A 20,212-nucleotide genomic window follows, 5' to 3' on the forward strand; every position below is an offset into this window, starting at 1 on the left:
TAAGAAGCAGCTTGTAACGATGGACATCCAAAATCTAAAACGTCATCATGCTACCAGTCATGACATCACATATATTTGTTGTTCTGCAGGAATGATATATTTGTTGTTCTGCAGGAATGATTTAGATTGTTAGTAACCAAAAATTTGTTAAAAGCAGGCTAAGTTGTGAAAAATGATGCAATATAACCAATGCAAATCTAGCGGACTATAGAAATAATAGGTTCATGTGGGTTCACATGGCCATATACCTCCAAAGAACATTTCGATCAGAGTTCTGATATGAAGAGTCAGAAACAAACACACACACACACACACAATGTGTGCACTCTCAGGGGAACACAGAACACCAGAGCCCTACATATATATCTTTAAATTTAGACAAAAGCAAGCAACGAATGCACAGGTTTAATTTTGTTTTGAAAATTCACTTTCACATATTGAACTGTTATTTGATCTTCCCAGTACATAGATATATCCATTACCTACTATTTTGCCATAATAGGAATGCTTAGCATACAAAGGGCAGTAAATTACATTGATGTAAAGGAAACAAAATTCAGAAATCTACAGCAAATTCTTCTGTTCCAAGATCAGCAAGCTTTTTTCCAATTAAAGAATTATTGAGTTATAAGCTCAGACAGGCATTTTGTATTTACTTCAGTAAATCAATCACTAATAGGCATTTGTCAACAATGCGCAAGTAAATATCTGCCATTCATATATCTTTGATATATACCTACAAACCCTCTGATTACAAAGCATGACAGAATGATATAGAAATTAAGATATTTTAGCTTGCAAGGAATCTCTATCATAATGCCTGAAATATTTTTTATTTCAAACTACTTCAATAACTTGCCCTTCCAGAAGTATTTCCCATGTAATAAATATATTACTGTTTTGACAAAATAAACAAATAAAAGTGAGCTCTTATGTCTTAATACAATATATTATGTATTATGTTGTATTAAGTTCAAATCTGAAATGAGAAGCAATCTCTGATAAAGGCTACATGAAATTCCATCAGTCTAACCACGGTATCTCGCAAACAAGTTCTTTTTAAATGGTGAACTAAACTGACAGCGACTATACATTTGAATATAGCCTCATCTCTCATGGTTAGATGTACTGTAACTAGGCACTTCTAAAGTACAACTTTGGCAAAATTCCAAGACCCAACTTATGTCAAGTTATTAAATATGTAGTTCAGGATAGGTAATCATTGTAGCACAACAGATTAGCTGAAATACAACAAAACTGGTTTTAACTGCTCATATTTATTCAAAGAAATAAATGCAATGTCAAAACTCCAATTCTATAAAAATGATTTTTGATACAATCTATTTTATTATGCTTCCACAACAGCATCCCAAACAAGGAAAAGTAAACCTAAAATATGCAGTTTTCTCTTTTGCTAAAAAGTAACTATTTGTCAGCAAAAAACATCAATAATCACCACCAAAGCACTAGAGCAAATTATTAAAAACAAAATGCTTACTGATCTAGGCCTGAACTGATCATCTTGTTTTGAATTTATCACTGTCCTTATTCTTCCAAGGGAATTCATGAAAAATCTTAGGTATCTGAAAATCAACTGTGAATGGTTTTCACAGACCTTTATGTTGAAGGTCTAACAAATGAGACTGAAGAAAAAGGTAAAATTTTCCACTGATGGAATATCCACATGTCGCAAATAAATAAAATCCATTAAAAACTCACCTACAGTTTGGAGGAGGGTCTAATGTAATTTCTGCAAGTTCTTTCTGAATTCTTAAGAAAGAGAAAAACAGAAGTTAAAAGAACAGAACTTTTAAATGCTTTTACCTCAAACTTTATTTAAAAAAAGAAAAAAGAAAGTTAACTCAAGTAAATTTACAGTACATAGGAATATAGTGATGTATGAGAAATTCATTACAGGTTTTTTTTTAAGCAAGATTTAGCCAGTTCATACTTTCTACAATGAAAACACACACGCTGACGCAATCTGCAGTCGAAGTCCATTCACTTCTGAGCTTGCAATGAGATTTGCAATCCCTCCAAAAATGTTTTTGACAGCATGCATACATTTGGGAAATGCAATTGAAAAATGCATACTTTTGGAAAATGTGAATAAATGCACTTTAATCAATGGGAGAAGAATGGGAGAAGAACATTCAAAGAACACATTTGGAAAAAATATGCATGGAAATACACACAGTTTTTCATGTGAAAAGGAAAAAACAAACTTGCAATCTGACACGGACTCAACTTGGAACAAGCTTCAAGGTGGAATTTGGAGACCTTCAGTGAGCTCGAGTTTTGGTGATTCGCACATCCCTACATACTGAGTCAGACCATTTTTCTGTCTATCCCGGTATACTGACTGTCCGTGGCTCTCCAGAGTTTCAGGGCAGGGATATTCCAGCCCTAACAGGAGATCCCAGGGATCAAAACTGGACACTTCTGCATGCAAAGCATGTAGTCTACCACTGAGTTAATATAATGTCACAAAAATTTATAATACACCTTTCATCTTTGTTAGCGGTTTCCTAGAAGGAACATGCACACATATCCCACACAAATATTTTGAATTTCCCAAATAGTTTACAATTTCCATTTTAGAAAACACCCCCACACAGCCAGAGTTTCATTCAAAACTTTCCCAGGTTCAAAAAGCAATCCAGCTATATGGCATACCAAGTGGCAAATGCCAGCAGTACGTGAATACTATTTATCCTTGGCTTCTCCTTTAAAAAAGAACTCCAAATCACTTAACTACTTTTTGGAAAGTGAGCTAGTTATAGATAAATTTAGGGATCCAATATGGCGCATTAAAAATGGAGGTGCAAGTTCCACTGAACTAAATGAAACTTGTATTCAGAGCAAGTTTTCAGTTTGTACTCTGCTTTTCAACTGATCAGCAAACATGCTTTAATTTTAAACTGAATTAAAATATTTTAAACACAATAGTAAAACCAGGACGTCAAACAATTCAAGAGTAAGAGACCCAATACTAAAATCCAACAGCTTAATTACTAGAAACTTGTACATTCTAAAACTTTACAAATTTTTTAAATGTAAAAACCAACATAAACCTGTAGTAAACGCGTACAAAATTTTAACAAGCATAAGTCTGGACTCCTTCAGGTCCAAAGCCCAATTAAGCTAAACTTCTTAGATTAAAGACAGTATCTTCTCATTAACTTTAGTGATATGTGCAGCCCAATATTCTGCATGTTTACAAGTTTAATAGAGCTTATTACATATGTTTGCAGTATAAAGATGAATAAATGAATTTACACATACATGCATTTTTGTCACTTACTGATTTCAGCATCAAGTGATTACCTGCAAGGACACAGGATTTGCTCACCTGGAAGGAAAATGGACTGGCATTCCTTGACACCTTGTTCCAAGAACTAGATTAAGAATTTGGTGGTGACATTTCCTCTACCCCAACTTTCTCCTATGATAACTACAACTGATTATTCTTCCTACTTCTTTAAGTCCTGAACTAGTCTGCATAAGTGCCAGCAACAGAGATGAGAGCAAGTTACCATCATTATAAAACAAATACTGTATTTCTTCGATTGTAAGATGCCATCGATTGTAAGACGCACACTAATTTCAGTACCACCAACAGAAAAAACAACCCTAAGACACACTTGCGATTCTAAGACGCACCCCATTTTTAGAGATGCTTATATGGGGGAAAAAGTGTGCCTTAGAATTGAAGAAATAGGGTACTATGAAAACATAAATGTGGCTTTAAATTGTTACATTCTAGTCAGGACAAATTTTCATGATTTTTTTCCACAATCGCACAGATAGAAAATATGCTTCTTCCTTATTTTTGAACATTTGTTTAAGAAAATGTGTAGCATGAATTTTCAAACAGAAAATGCTTTGCTCTTTGGAAAGCAAACATCTAATCTCTTTAGCTATATGGAAGTCATTCTAGATTATTTTGTTATTCTGTAGCTTTCTCTCAAACAAAATTTGACATATACAACCTTTAGGTGGTAGGCAAATCACAAGTAAGACAAAAAAGAATAAACAATATTAGAAAACAAATAGTTGTAAGCACTGCCTCAGCATGTTTTCCAGATATCTGTGCTACTTGTTTTCCTTCGTTCCGAAAAAGAAATAAGGGAAGACGTATTATGAAAATTCCCTTTGCTGAAACATATGCTTTAGACAAGAAGATGAATTCAGAACTCAAGCACACATGTACCCTGTAAAGCACAAAAAGCCTATAAACACGTCTCACAAGCACAAAAAATAATTTCCCAAGATAAAAATAAAAATTGTATTAGCACACTATAATTACTTTTACAGCATTTACTTTAATTTCCAAAAATGTCAATAGACCACCCTTTGTGATTAGTGGAGATAATCTTAAATCACTGAACATTCTTATATAACTGAGCTAACCAAAAATAAAAAGGGGCCACTAACTGAGAAATGCTATGCTAGTAAGTATGAGCCAAAATATTTACAGAGGCATAAGGAAAGTTTGCAAACCATGAACTACAATGTAAAGAATCTAATTTTATGAAAGATTGTATAATTTTGATGTTGCCACATAATCAATAATTATCCGTGTGCAATTCTACAGCCTCTTAGCTGCATTTAGGCCCCATTGAAAAGTTGACTATGGGATTATGAACCATAAGGAGTAGAACCCAATGAATATATCCAGTAAACATGATTAATGAATCAAGAATAGGCTGTGGAATCGCACTCTCTCTTCCTCGGCTTCCTCCCACCTAAGCCTTAGGTATGATATGGTTCCTGCTGATATCATTCTGAAATAATGTCAATGTTTCAGTATTCATCACAATATGAAGCTAGGATTTGAAGATGAAGAAGTTTTTAAAATCCTGGTTAATAGCAAATGGCATTAATCGCTATTAAGGTCAGGCCTATATCAGCTGTACTGAATTTTCAAAAAGAAAACGCTTTGCAGCTTGGAAAGCAAACATCTAAAGTCTTCAGCTGTATGGAAGTCCTAGATTTTTTTGTTATCCTGTAGCTTTCTCTCAAACAAAATCTGACACATACAACCTTTAGGTGGTAGGCAAATCACAAATAAGGTGAAGGTGGGCATAGGAAAAAATCATATCAGTGACTGAAAACAGATTGTGATCCTGAAGCCTACTCCCAATCCCTTAAGCATGGTTACATGCCCTGGTCTTAAGTCCATTGTTTAATAGCCCAATTCTATCTAGGTTTACTTAAAAATATGACACACTAACTGCAATACAACTTCATTCCAAGAAGGCATGCTTAGGATGATAGCTCAAGTCCCCTATTACAACAGAACTTAAACATAACTGCCGTGATTTCATATTCAAGAAATTGTGCTTATTCTTGAAACTACAGAAGCAACAAAATCAACCTAGATAAATATACTGTGCACAGAAGTTAGGGATCAGCTTGAAGCATAGACCCTCTTGCCAGATCTTCATCAACAACTAAGAATCTATACCTTGCAATGCTAAGGGTGAATGAAGAATCCTGGGGACCTAGCTGCTATACAAGAGTTCCAACATTCATTGTTCTGTTCTTCCAATTGACTCAGGGAAATTGAGAAGTTTTTATGTTCTACATTAACAATTTCCCACATGGCATTTATTACTCAATAGGTTACATGCTTGAAAGTTGTTTTCAAAAACAAAATGTTAGTCTTAACATTTTTTCTGTAGTCCCAAAAGAATGATTTAACAATTGTTATTAATGCCTTTTCTAGTTTCTACATATTCTTTCATAAACAAAAGGGAAGGATAAGCAAGTGACCCATATTATAGCAGGGGTGGAAAAACTAAATCTAGAGTTTGGCAATATCTTTATTAGGACCAACCAAAACGCCACAAATGTGTTCAAGCTTTTGAGTTCTCCAGAACACTTCTTCATCATACGAGATGAGATAAAGAGTGAAAGGGGGTGGGGGGGAGACAGAAAAAGTCCAACAATTCAGCCAGCTGTTGCAGCCATGAAGTCTGTAATTTAGATCCAGCTTCAATATATATACACGTAACTTTACCACAATGACACCCACCTGCTGCTTTCGCTTTGTGAAACAACCCAGTTTCTGGATTGCTAGTCGTAATGTCCAAACACTCTGGGTTGCTGAGGGTTAAGCAACCCCAGGTTTTAACCCAATAAAAAAAATTGTATGTTAAAACACAACCCAGGATGGTAGATTTGGAAATTATGACTAGCAACCCAGGAATGGGGCATTCTTGGGTTGTTTTGCAAAGTGGAAGTGCCAAGTGGGTAGAAGGAAACTCACTCGTTCAAGTATGGCCCCAACAACCCATGGGTTGTCATTAGGTGCATACCAGGACAATGAATCACTGGTAGTGGTAAGTGTCAGATTACATCAAGCAATTTATTCTAAAGTAGAGGAGGTACAGCTGATCTCCATTTCTGGAAACATTTTTTAAACTAATTCTTTATTGTAAAATTTCTAGAAATGTAAAGATTGGCTGTAACTCAGATCTGGCTCTTGCCTTGGCCAAAACATACAAGTTCCGGAGTCAACACAGAACAGAAACCCAGAGAAACATGACAGTGTTTATATTAGCAAAGCCAGGGATTAATTTTAGGTGGTGCAGTAGGTACAAAAGTCAACTGAAGTCAAATTCTGAGTGTTACACCTAATGGTTCAATTGAATGGAACTATTAGTGTAAAGTCTCTCTTCAGAAAATCTTCTGGTGGGATATTCTGTCCTGGATGGCTAAATATGGTATTTTCCAAAGCACTTTTTCTTTCTTTTTTTAAAGATAGCCATACCAGTCCAAGAGAGAGGAAAACTCAAAATTCACTGTTGGGCAATAACTTTATTATGACCAACTAAAATGCCAGGATAGTGTGTTTCAGAACTCTTCATCAGACTAGATGGTACAAAGACATAAAAGGGAGTGGGGGGAAGAGAAAAAGAAAAGTCCATATTCTACAGAGCCGATATATTGTAGTGGTTTGAGTGTTGGTTCAAGTACCCATGTGGCCATGAAGCTCACTGGATGACTTTGAGCCAGTCTCTGACTCTCAGTCAAACCTACCTCGTAAGATTGTTGTGAGAACAAAATGGAGGAGGATAGGGACCATGTAAGCCACCTTGCAAGGCAGGATGTAATTAACATTAGCAACAGAAATTACCTAGCTACTCTATTTCATGTTTTTGAAAGATCCTGGATGCATATTTAAAAACCTTTTTAATTTTTTTTAGCCATAAATATGCATTAGTTTTAATGCTGCATTTTCTGTAGTTTTATTTTATTGTGGGGTTGGATTTGTTTTGCATTTTTATGGCAATTTTTAACAATAAATTGTAAGCCACCCTGAAAAAAATGATTTGAAGGGCAGGATATATTTGTATTAATACATAAAAATAAAGTACAATCTAACCCATAATACTAGAAAAATAGTTATTTGGCATTTCTTGTGAAGTACAAGCTTCTGGTAATAAGCAGAAAAACTGAAATTATTCAAGTGACTAATGTAGTGAAATACAGTTAAACCAAATAATAGACATGTAACAGAGAGCTTCGGCTATGGGGCGGTATATAAATGTAATAAATAAATAACTTATACAAGCAACCAAGAACTGCATACATGGGGATGCATTAGTAAGAACAATCTCTGACCCATTATCCCTGGTATGTGACTCCACAATAACCTAAAATAAGGGTATATAAATGTTAAGCTGCATAAAATGAACCAAGCAGTGCCATAAGACCTCTGGTATATATTTACTGGAAACTTTTAGACTTCCATTTCTAGCTAAACCTCAATTTATTCAACAAGAGATTTTAAATCATCAGGAATCACAGAACTATTCTACCTTTCCAATGCCATCCAAATAAAAGCTACATTTTAATAAAAACAGATTTTCCCCCCAGGTAACACTTGATCTTGCAAGGCACTTCAAACCTGTCTTATTCTATTGAAACTCTTGCATTGTGTACTTTACAATAGTGTCTAGTTTGCTTGGATTTTTCTCAATAGCCAATCTATGGTACTTTTTTTTACTGTAACCATACAAGTACATGCTGAACAAAAACTAAATCATAAAGGTAATGCAGAAAAATATGATGGCATAGAGGGTATGTAGAAGATATTTATAACCATTAAATTGATCATGACAAATTACTTTCAAAAATACACATTTATACCTGCAAGAGCCAGTTAAAGGTTCTAGCATATAGTGTGACCAAGAAATAGATCCCAGATAAGAACAGGTTTATCTATGGCTCTCATGAATAATGGATTCAAAATACTTTTAGGTATATTGCTAAAATGAATTGCTAGTCTTACGGTCAAGTAAGAAGCACACAATACATACACACTCATACATCACTTTTTGGATTGGTTTCGACATCTTACTAAACATGTCCAAAGGTCAGGGATGGTAGGAGTTACAGTCCAACATCTGGAGGGCCAAGACTACCCAGCCCTACAATAAACTATTGTTTATCACAGGGGTACCCAACCTTTTGAGGCTGATGGATACATTTGGAACTTTAAAAGTGTGTTGTGGGCACCTTACAAAATGGCTGCCAGGGTAGGTGTCACCAGTCACAAATCACCCTATTTTTCAGAAGGCAAAGTGATGAGGCTGAAAGAAGAGCAGTTTTCCAAGTACAAGGCAGAGGTGGAGTCTGAGATCCAAAACATAGAATCACTCAAGTGAACTCAATTTTCTGCTCTAATACCCATTTCACAAAAGGCAAACTAATGAGGCTCAGAGACAAGTAACCTAGTCAAGAGACAGAGCAGAAGGCAGAGGTGGCATCTGAGCATCAAATGCCAAATTTCCCCCCATCAAGCACAACAAAATACCCATTTCACAGGAGGTAAACTGGTGAAGCTCAGAGAAACACAGGCAAATACAGGGAAAACCAGCCATCTACACCAAAACAAACAAACTAGCTGATATACACAGTCTAAAACACATAAAGAGCAAACACACACAACACAGGCAAGACACACACCTCACTATCCCCCATACCCTCAAGGAGACTCCCAGCCTTCTCTTTTCTGGGTGGCTGTGTTGTAGCTGCCTGCCATTGGAGCCCATGTAAGCTGACACCGGAGACCTATACTTGTTTGCAGCACACTAGTCTCTCAAAAAATATTTTTTTAAATTGGAGGAGGATGGAGTCTGGCAGTGTAAATGGAGGTGACTGTAGGCATACTGGTGCCCATAGGTACAACATTTGCGGACTTCAGTTTTAACATAAGAAGAATGAGCCACATCAAGCCTGATTCACTTCCTCCCTCCTACTGTTCTACTCTGGCATAGCTGAAAGGAGGAGTTTGGAACCTTTGGCCATATTCGGACATCACTTTAAGCCATGACGGGTTAATAAGCTACTCACAATAGCTTATTTTAAAAATAAGCTACTGTTATCCCTGTACGATCCCACACATAAGCTAGTGTGTATAGCTCATTAAACTACTGTGTGCAATCTGCGTCATCCCCCACCCCATCCTGCTGCAGTCCTCCTGCCCCAACACTGTTTCACCCACTGACAACATCACAGCAGTCTGTTTTAACCTCCCACAATATCCCAATGAGAGGCGAGAGGTGTAGGGTGAAGTACATGGGCTTAATTCAGTGCTTCCAGCATCACCCCCACATGAAGTGGTGGCTCTAAAGTGCTGAAAGGTTGCAGAACAAAAGTTTATTTACAGCCTCCCCTAGTTAGGAGTCTCCTGGTGCACCATCAAAACCCTGCGCAATTACACACCAAGGAGCAAAAACCCTGGGTGCACCAAAAAGGGTGCAGGATTTGCAGGATCAGGACCAAAGTTTATACACAATTACCTCTAGTCAGGAGGGACCCAATGCACCATCAAAACCCTGTGTGATTACACACAGAGGAATGAAAACCCCATATGCACAAAAAAGGGGTGACACAAATTGACCCTTGGATATTTGCAGGATTGGGACCAAACATCATACACAGCATCCCATAGCAGTGATGCACACAAGCAAAATGATAACTTTGTGCAGCTGCTGCCACCGAACCAAGACAGTGTTTGGGGAGGTTACAGCACACTGCTAGGGAAAAGGGTTAGGGCGGACTTAGGCTGTGAGTGGAATCAGTTGCTAGGCAGATCATGGAAACAGAGATCTGCAGCTGGAAGAAAGCAGTGGCAGTAGCTTTGACTGCTCTTGCCAAACAACTCTGTAGGCAATGAAAATAACCCACAGTACCAACACACAACACAATAACTCATGATGGGTTAAACAACTCACTCAGAGTGGGTTATTTTGGCCAAATAAGCCATCGTGGATCAAAAACCTCTAGAGACAATGTTAGTTACTGTTTGACAATTTGGATGACACAGTAAGCTATGCTTAAGCAAAAAGGAAAGCAAATGCTTCAAAACATCTTGCAGTAAGACCAGAGCAGATGGGAGGGTAGCACATGAACCGTTCATTCTTGTCATGATAAACTATGGTTTAGTGTGAGTTCCTTACATAGCCACTATGTCATGTATTATATTTCTGAGGTTATTTTTGCCCATAGAAAAGCAGTAGTTTGCTAGATACTCATAATTCAGTTTTAAGGTTAGGGTTAAATTTAAATTTTACTGTTCTAATTCTGTATTTTAATCTCATATCAATTTCTTCTGCGTGGTTTTATCCTGGTTGTGCTTTTTATGCTGTATTTTGTATTTGTGTTTTTAGACTGTTGGTTGTTTTATTATGGTTTTAATTTTTGTGAACTGCCCAGAGAGCTTCGGCTACTGGGCAGTATAAAAATGTAATAAAATAAATAATTATGCAACTGCCTAGAATTGTTGTTTGGACTAGATTTGGATTATAAACCAGATCATTATTATTTTCTTTGGAGACACCTCATGGATTTTTTTATTTCTAAAAAAACTCTTAAGATTAAAATCCTATTTTATAAAATCCTATTTTTAAGTTGTTGATTTTTCCATCCTGTATGGAAAGCCAGCATTAATAGGCATCCTGCAAAATTATATTGAAAATTATATTACTGATACCAGTAAGAGAAACCCCCTGGTATATATCAACTTTTATACTTAATCTGAAAGTACTATTATGCAATTAAAGATCTGTACCTTAACATGCATGAATGCATTTTTAGGACTGTCTTCCAATTTCAGCTTAAAATAGTCCGTAACTGGGTCTGAGCTTCAAGAATAAGAATTAGCTTTAGAGTTTCTTTTTCTTTCAAGCGCTGTCTGTTTGGAGCATAAACTAATGCATCTTGAACAAGGCCTAATATAATTACCAGCTGTTTGATTTTCTTTACTTGTTCAGTTAACTCCTAAATCTACTAGCTTATTAAACCCATGTTTTAAAGGAGATATATTCTAACAGCTATTCTAACACTTTCATAAATATATTTGCATTACCAAGACCATTAAACATTTTTTTTAAAGGTAGGGGGGCAATACACTATAAAATTAGGCTATGTACAATGTTTCAGCAATTCAGAGATAGTATTATAGAGCTACCTATGGGTATACAAACTTATTTTCTTTTTCTCCCTGTCCTACTATGTTTCTTTGTCAAACAGATCTTCCACATGTTTGTTGTGCTTCAAAAACCTGCAAAACCTGTTTGAAAAAAACGACATCCTTACAAATTAACAATAACCACCATTAAATGAGATGAATTTGTTTAAGTATGCAAAACAAAACCTTAAAAACACATTTTGGATAGTCAGTAACTGATTTCAACTTAAGATGGTTACAAAGACTTAGGCTGCAATCCTATATCCATGTATCTCAAAGTAAGCCACACTGAAATAAGCAGACAGATACAGAATTGTAAAGACCAAATGTAGGCATGTTTCCATAAAAGGAAGTCCCATTTTCTGTGGGGACTTACTCTCAAATAAGGATGCAATGCTATGCAAGTTTAGACAGGAAAAATGTTGGCTGCAGAATCCTTAAGTTATAGGACTTTTTTCTGTCTAAACATGCATAGGATTGCAATCTTAAAGTATGCTATGCCAACAAGGTATGTATTGATTTTTAAAGCACATAATTCCCACTAAAAAAATACCCATTTTAAGATTTTAACACATCCTTAGCAGTTTACAGTCAATGTCAAAAACCTTGGCAATTTGGTAGATATCTGATAATTCAAGATGTCATCAAGTATAGTAAATAGGTTTAATTCAGCAAGTAATTTCCAAAGAACCCACTAAATTTTAGTGTCAGACCTATAATACACATACTACAACCATAACATTCTTACAGTACCCTAACAGATATTAGTAATATTATCTATATTTCAAGGATATGATTAAATATTGCCCAAGATCCATTTTGTATATACCATTTCCAAATGTATAAATATTATTCCAAAACTAAACTCTATCTTAATCTTCATCTAAAATATTCAAAATATTTTACAAGTATTTAGAACAGAATAAAAACCTAATACTTAAGTCTTAAGAACATTTTCATAGCACATGAAGTACTTAAACAAAATTCTGAGAAGAATATGGAAACATTTCAACATCATGTATGAATTTGTATGAACATGATTCTTTAGTCTTTCTACTTTCCCTTTTGAAAAATTCAAAAAATTAGGCTTGGCAATGCAACTTTTGATACAGCTTGGGAATGTACTTTGTCACAACTCTTGTCAATGGAGGCTCAACCGGCCTCTGTTGTATGACGTGCCTTCCACCAGCTGAGGTTGGTATGCCAACTACAGCCACTTCCAGATAGGGATATCCTGGCACACTTAACTATGCTTTCGTAATGTCATGGCTAGACCATGGAAATAACATGGAAATAACACTGTAATTGATTTGTGTGTGGGACTGCCATTGAAGACTGTCCAGAAAACGCAGTTAGTCTAAACCAGAGCTGCGAACTTGGCGAAGGTAAATCATGCAAGTGCTTAAACAACTGCCCAATATAAACTTCTCCTGTTGACCTTCAAAGCTTTTCACGGTCTAGCTCCTGCCTATCTCTCCTCTCTCATCTCACACTATTGCCCCGCTTGTGCTCTCCGCTCCTCTGATGCCATGCTTCTCGCCTGCCCAAGGGTCTCTACTTCCCTTACTCGGCTTCGTCCTTTTTCTTCTGCTGCCCCTTACGCCTGGAACGCTCTTCCAGAACACTTGAGAACTACAAACTCAATCACAGCTTTTAAAACTCAGCTAAAAACTTTTCTTTTCCCTATAGCTTTTAAATATTGAGTTTGTTCTGACTCTATACTGTTAGCTTCACCCTACCCGGTGCCTGTTTACCCTACCCTGTGCCTGTTTGCATTCTCTTTCCCTCCTTATTGTTTACTACAACTTTATTAGATTGTAAGCCTATGCGGCAGGGTCTTGCTATTTACTGTGTAATCTGTACAGCACCATGTACATTGATGGTGCTATATAAATAAATAATAATAATAATAATGGTCCATTTCTGGGTACAATTCAAAGTGCCGAGGTTTGCATTTAAAGTCAAGGATAGTTCAAATAGGAAGACATGGAGCATTATCTATCTCCACATCTGCTTGCCAGTATGTTTTTAGAGTTCTTCGAGTCCTTCCTCCAGGTGATCTGGCTATCTGAGGTATTGACAGAGGGGGCTTCTGGTTGCAATATCCCAGCTGAGAACACTCTCCCCGTGGAAGTTTGTCTGACACCTCTCATCTTTCCACAGTGTAAAGAAAACTTTATTCTTACAGGCCTTTAAATTAATTTTTAATTCTTGGTGCTATTAGCTTTATGCAGCTTTCATCTGCCGGTTACACACACACACACACACACACACACACACACACACACTGCTTGTCTCTTTTTGTTGATTGTATTTAGTTTGCATGATTTTGTAAAGCTCCTCTGGAGAAAATTTGTTTTTGAAGAGATAAAAATCCCTTAACAAATAAATTATGGAATTAATGGCGATTGCCGCAGGTAATCCCTACCAGTTAGTAAAAAAAAAGTATAAACAAGGTTACCATGAACAGTATGGTGGACTCTACAGACAACAAGAGAAATACACTGGGAATTTCCTTTGTCCCATTGTTTTAAATGTTGTTCTTTTTTTAAGTAACTAACCATCTGCACTCACAGTTATAGTTTCCTACTAGTTATGGATTTTACTTAAAACCATTTATATTGCAGCAGTAAAAGAATCAAGGATATTGGAAATCCCTTTATTCAAGGACTGATAATGATTAAAACGGATGAATACTTAAGAAACAGATAAATTAGCTGTAACACAGAAATCCAGAGGGTTTGAATGTGCACTTGCCCATTTTGCATTAAGAGGTTGCCCTACACTGTTAAGTGTTGGGGGAATATTTTGCATACCCAGAGCTTTTTCCAACAATGAAGCAAATTGAATAGCACCTAGTCATGCAGAGCTTCACATGCACAGTGGAGTAACTAGACTGAACAGAGGGGAATGTAACTATGATTAGTCAAACCTGGTGTTGCCAGCATGAGAAACGACAACTCAATAAAATGGAGGAGTAAAGAGGCAAGGCCTAATGTCACCGTGCAGCTGGTACACTTGACAATTAATTATATCACTGGGGCTTCCATATATTTAACTAGTCACAGCTTTGCTGATTTAGAATGCTGTAAGATGGCAAAGCAATCAGTTGTCCTAAACTTTACATATGTAACGTCTGTACGACTATCTCTAAAATGTTTTTCTTTAAAACCCATGATTGGTTTGAGTTCCCTAGAAATAGGATTTGAATGTTTCTGTTCAGGCTTATGCTGCCATGTGCTTGGGGGGGGAAACTATTAATGCAGGCTCCATCTGTGCAGAATCTAAGCACACCAGTCATTATCTTGAAGTGACTGATGCAACATCCTAAGATCTCTTAAGTAGCTGTTCGCCAAATCTACCATCTCTCTTGGGGGTGAGAAAGCCAAAAGTACTAAGGAAGTCTGCTGTTTAACACTATGAAATGAAAACGCATTTTCAGTCAAACTGACATTTTACTTAACCAACTGGGAAAGGAAAACACCATATTTTACAGCAGTAAGTATTACTAGTCTTCTATCATACTGAATTACTGAAGTGCCTGAAATGTTTATGGCTAATTAACTGTAAGTTACACTGACAAGTCTGAATATCAGTCACTTGCACAATACACAGATATATTAAAGCTACAGAAGTGCTTCAATTTTAATTGCAATAAGGAGAGTCCATATATTTATCTCACCAACTACTACTATAGCCATGTAGATATGCAACCAGTTACTCAACTAACCATTTACTACTATAATCTAGCTAAGACAGTTTAATAAATACATATATACACGGAGTACTGAAATGTGAAAGGTATTTTGAAAGCTTACTGGATGATTGCTGATATTAATTAAAAGGAAATATATTGAAAATGAACACAAATAACAAGTACCTTTTAGCGCTAGTTGAAAGTTTAGCAGCTGTTTTGCTAGAGATTTTCCCCTCTTTTTTCTTGGGCTGAACCTGTTCTCTTTCTTGATCTTGTTGAACACCTTCTCGCTGATCTCCATCAGAGCTGCCTCCACTAGTGCTTGGACTATCGTCAACTCTTTGTCCTTCAGTGGACATCTTAGATTCTAAAGGGAAAGCGTTAAATAAGAATAAATACGAAAAAAATGACTACGATGCTCACTCTTCCAATGCCAACAGATTATGCCTAAAAGTATTGAGATATAAATATGTAAAGGCAGTATCTAAATGGTTTACACAAGCTTGCCTTAAAAGCATGCCTGCAAACAACAGTAAGTAGACATTTGATGGCAGAAAGGATTCAAAATGTACATATGGATGGAGACTTTAAATAAAACTGAGGCTACATGCTTAAATACACTTGCTTGACAGAAAGTCCAATTGAACACAAATGTACTTCTGAATAATGAAATCCTTCATTTTGTTTATTTCAAAACATATTGGGCATAATCCGGCCAAAGTTAAGCTCTTTCAGGTTAGTTAAACATATCTTTAACTGTACAAGTCTAATGTATGCTTTAACTTAACATCTTAATCACCCACATGTTTAGTTTTTTTGTTTTGTTTTTTAACGATTTTTAATGCTTTATGTTCTGTGTTTTAGAATTTTAAATTTTGTATACTCATTTTTATCTTAATTTTAGAATTTCTGTAAACCGCCCAGAGAGCCCTAGCTATGGAAGTGGTATATAAGTGCAATAAATAAATAAAATAAATAATAACTTTGGATGGGTGGTGCCCATTCTGTTCTGCAAATGTAAAGTTACTTGGTACATTATGAAACCAATATTTAAAAGATAACTCTTTCAATTTTACGTCAGTGGCTAAACTGAGCTACTTAACATTTGTGGAAGCCATAATGTGTTGCACAGTGGTCAAAGCATCAGACTTTGATTGTGGAGATCTGTTACACTGATGGGTTCTAAGATGGTGGTGACTGATCAGAAAATAGATCTTGAGGTGTGGTGGAAAGTTCTGTGAAAATGTTCTGTGAAAACCTAGTGTGGGCTGCTGAGAAAAAGGCAAATTCTGTTTTTTGGGATCATCAGGAAGATAACTGAAAATAAAGCTGCAATGATAATAATCCCCTTACACAAATCTATGGTGTGACTACACTTTGAATACCATATACAGTTCTAGTCACCACATCTTAAAACAAATACTGTAGAGCTGGAGAAAGTGCAGAAAAGAGTAATCAAAATTATTTAAAAGGCAAGTAAAAGTAAAGTGGGACATGATAGAGGTGAAAAAAATGCTGAATGGGCTAGAGAAAGTGGATAGGGGCAATTTTTCACCCCCTATCATAACAGTCCCCCAGTACCTTTGGAATCAGTCATCTAAACTGAAATGGAACCACCATAAAAGAATGTCAATTCGCAACCAAAGTAGCCTACCCGGAAGAATACCATAAAACAGTGTTTCCAAAACCAATTTGGCCACAGAACATTTTTGGGGTTGAAATATATTGATGCAACCTATAAATGCTAGTCAGGGGGATCTGGGGGTATGGAATACACCTGCACCAAAAAAGGTGATTGAGGAAAATTTGCAGCAAAACAGAGGAAATTATGCCTATTTTGTGCCCAACGTAATACTCAAAAGCGTGTGCTTTTTTGGAGTGTGTGTTTTTAAGTTAGGATTTTGGGGATGCTACCATCCTTTAGAAAGAACAAATAATAAAGAGGACAAAATGAAGAACAATTCTGATTAGCAAACTAGCTAAAAGTGGGCTAGGTGGAATAACTAGGTGGATCCACAGTTGGCTACAGAATCAGACTGAAAGACTGCTTAACAATGTTACCTTCTCAAACTAGAGGGAGGTAACAAGCAGAGTACTGCAGGGCTCAGTCCTGGGCCCAGTGCTCTTTAACATTTTTATTAATAACCTGGTGCAGGGAATGCTTATCAAATTTGCAGATGACACAAAATTGGATGGGATAGCTAATACCCTGAAAGACAGAAACAAACTTCAAAGTGATCTTGATAGGCTGGAGTGCTGTGCTGAAAACAAGATTGAAATTTAATATGGATAAATGCTAAATACTACACCTAAGAAAAGAAACCAAATGCATAGTTACAAGATGGGGGATACTTGGCTCAGCAACTCTACAAGTGAGAAGGATCTTGGAAATGTTGTAGATCACAAACTGAATATGAGCCAACAGAGTGATGTGGCTGCAAAAAGAAGAAGAAAAAGCAAATGCTATTGTGGGCTGCATTAATAGAAGTATAGCTTCCAAATTGTATGAGGTATTGGTTCCCCGCTGTTTGGCACTGGTTAGGCCTCATCTTGAGTATTGTGTTAAATTCTGGGCACCACACTTCAAGAAGGATGCAGACAAGCTGGAGGGCAACGAGGATGATCAGGGGTCTGGAAACAAAGCCCTATGAGGAGAGACTGAAAGTACTAGGCATGTTTAGCCTTGAGAAAAGAAGCCTGAGGGGAGACATGATAGCACCCTTCAAGTACTTGAAAGGTTATCATAGAGCAGGGCCAGGATCTCTTCTCCATGATCCCAGAGTGCAGGACAAGGACATAGAATAATGGGCACAAGTTACAAGAAGCCAGATTTTGGCTGGACATCAGGAAAAACTTTGTGACTGTTAGAGCAGTATGACAATGGAACCAATTACCTAGGGAAGTAGTGGGTGTTAAAAACTAGAGGTGTTAAAGATGCAGCTGTCAGGTATACTTCAATGTGGATTCCTACATTGAGCAGAGGGTTTGATCTAAGGCCTTATAGGTCCCTTCCAACTCTACTATTCTATGATTATACGATTATCTGAATGAAATGTACTTCTGATAGGACAGTACAAAAGTATAAAAATTAAAATTATGTACAAAACTTCTACAAAACATCATCACTGAAAAGGAAGGGTGGGAGGGAGGACAATTTTGATTTAGATAGAGTGTCCTTCTTTAAAGCTTAAAAACATTTTTATGAAAAATAAACACAAGACAATTTTTAAAAAGTGTTTTTTGTTTGTATAGTTTTTATAATTTGTTCTTATTACAGAACACTACCCGATAATCATCATCATCATCATCATCATCATCAACCTCAGTCAATTAGTTCACATTTGAAAGTTGTGTCTTATGTTCACAATGTCAGCACCAACTGCAAACCACTAGTGTCCTACAGTCCTGGATTATCTTTTCTTCTCCACCCAACCTCCACTGTGGATTCTGTCTCTTCTGCCACCGTCCTGGATTTTGTCAGGGGAGGGGGCTTCCTTCGCCTCCTTCTGGCTCTGGATTTCCTTTCTTTATCCCCACCCCCTGCTTCTCCCATTCCCTTCTAATGCCTGTTCTTCCCTCCCCCTCCCCATTTACCTGCTGCTTTGGTATCCCACCATGTTGACTTCAGCAGTGAGGAAACAGAAAGTCAGATAATTCTCCTGATCTTCCAACTTCCTGCTTCCTTGTAGCAGAGCATGGCAGGAGGAAGAAGTGGTGACAGAAGCAGTAGCGATGGTGAAGAATGGGGGTGACGGTGGGCAACTAGGTTCAGGGGGGATATCACTAGCATCAAAATTTTCTCATGGAACAACAGAGTTCCACGGAATACAGTTCGGAAAACATTATTCTAAGATAATGTGTCAGAATCAAGATGCCAATCACCTTGCATTCTAGATGAATTCCTCTGCCTACATCATATAATTCCAAAGGCTGCACAGTATTTCTCAATTGCTGCATATCAAAATATACTTCAAGACTAGAATTAAGTTACATCTCATACCTTTACACATTCATTGTTACAAAATGAATTCTTTATGCAATAAATTGTGTGATGCTCATAGCAAAATTTCTAAAACCTCAGATGAAATTTCTAAAACCTTGGGTTGTGCACTCTCAGCCTAATCTACCTCACAAGATTCTTGTGAGCATAAACTGTGTGAGGGAACTAAGTACGCTGTCTTGGATTCCTTCGAGCAGGACAGGAAGACAAGGTAAATGTTAAAAATGGCATCCCCGTGTACTGCAAATTACAGTAAACAATTTGTGAAGTTATTGGAGAATGCAATGCAGCATCAAGGGTCTCATCTTCCAACAAGTAACACAGAAGCCCCCGGATGAAGCAGATAAAACTTTCTCCTGAGAGGAAGCATGACCCCATGTTAGAATACTAGACCAGTGACTTCATCTCATCTGGGTTGAGTTTCTCAACTTCATCCAGACAGGTACTCAAAGAACAAATTGCTACACCCCACTATGATGAAAAGGAGTAATAGTGCTGAGTGTCATTCACATACTGATGTTACCCCACAACTCTAGATCAATACTTCTACTAATTTCATGTCAATGTTGCAACATGGGGGATGACACAGAATCCTGTACGAATTTGCAACATAACAGCCACATAATTAAAGGACTACTCTCCTAGCATCTCTTTCTGAAATTTACCTGGGGAGAAATAACAATAGAGCCCATTTCGTTTGTAAAGCTCCACTGTCCCAGTATTTTTTTCAAAATACAATTTGCGTTCTAGGTACACATGCTAATGAATACAGTGTAGTATCAACCACATTTATAATGCAATCAAGTGCCACACACAAATGCATAGTGTTGTAATTGTGGGAGAAGTAGAAGAAAATTGAATGGTCACATGTGTTTTATTGTTTGTGTTAATAACACAAGTATGTGCCACAAGCCACAGTATCGTGCTGCAATTGAGAAACAGGAGGGCATGCTGCTGTTCTAGTTTGCTTTTGTTTTTTGAGTCCACTAACAGACCTTTGCAGCTGTGCAGGCATGGTTTAGAAATAAAT

General features: G+C 36.8%; 1 protein-coding gene across 1 annotated transcript in view; it reads right to left on the reverse strand.

The window, feature by feature from the left end:
• LOC134400046 (ubiquitin-conjugating enzyme E2 E2) overlaps window positions 1-20,212 on the reverse strand; it is a 149,544-nt gene that overhangs the window by 121,535 nt on the left and 7,797 nt on the right. Inside the window, exons 2-3 of the mRNA XM_063128270.1 lie at window positions 15,366-15,549; window positions 1,720-1,770 (exon numbers count right to left, since the gene is read on the reverse strand). Of these exons, the coding sequence (XP_062984340.1) occupies window positions 1,720-1,770; window positions 15,366-15,541 (227 nt within the window). The 5' untranslated portion in view covers window positions 15,542-15,549. The remainder of the gene's footprint in view (window positions 1-1,719; window positions 1,771-15,365; window positions 15,550-20,212) is intronic.

This window comes from Elgaria multicarinata, chromosome 1 (genome assembly GCF_023053635.1).
Source record: "Elgaria multicarinata webbii isolate HBS135686 ecotype San Diego chromosome 1, rElgMul1.1.pri, whole genome shotgun sequence".
Taxonomy (NCBI): Eukaryota; Metazoa; Chordata; class Lepidosauria; order Squamata; family Anguidae; genus Elgaria; species Elgaria multicarinata.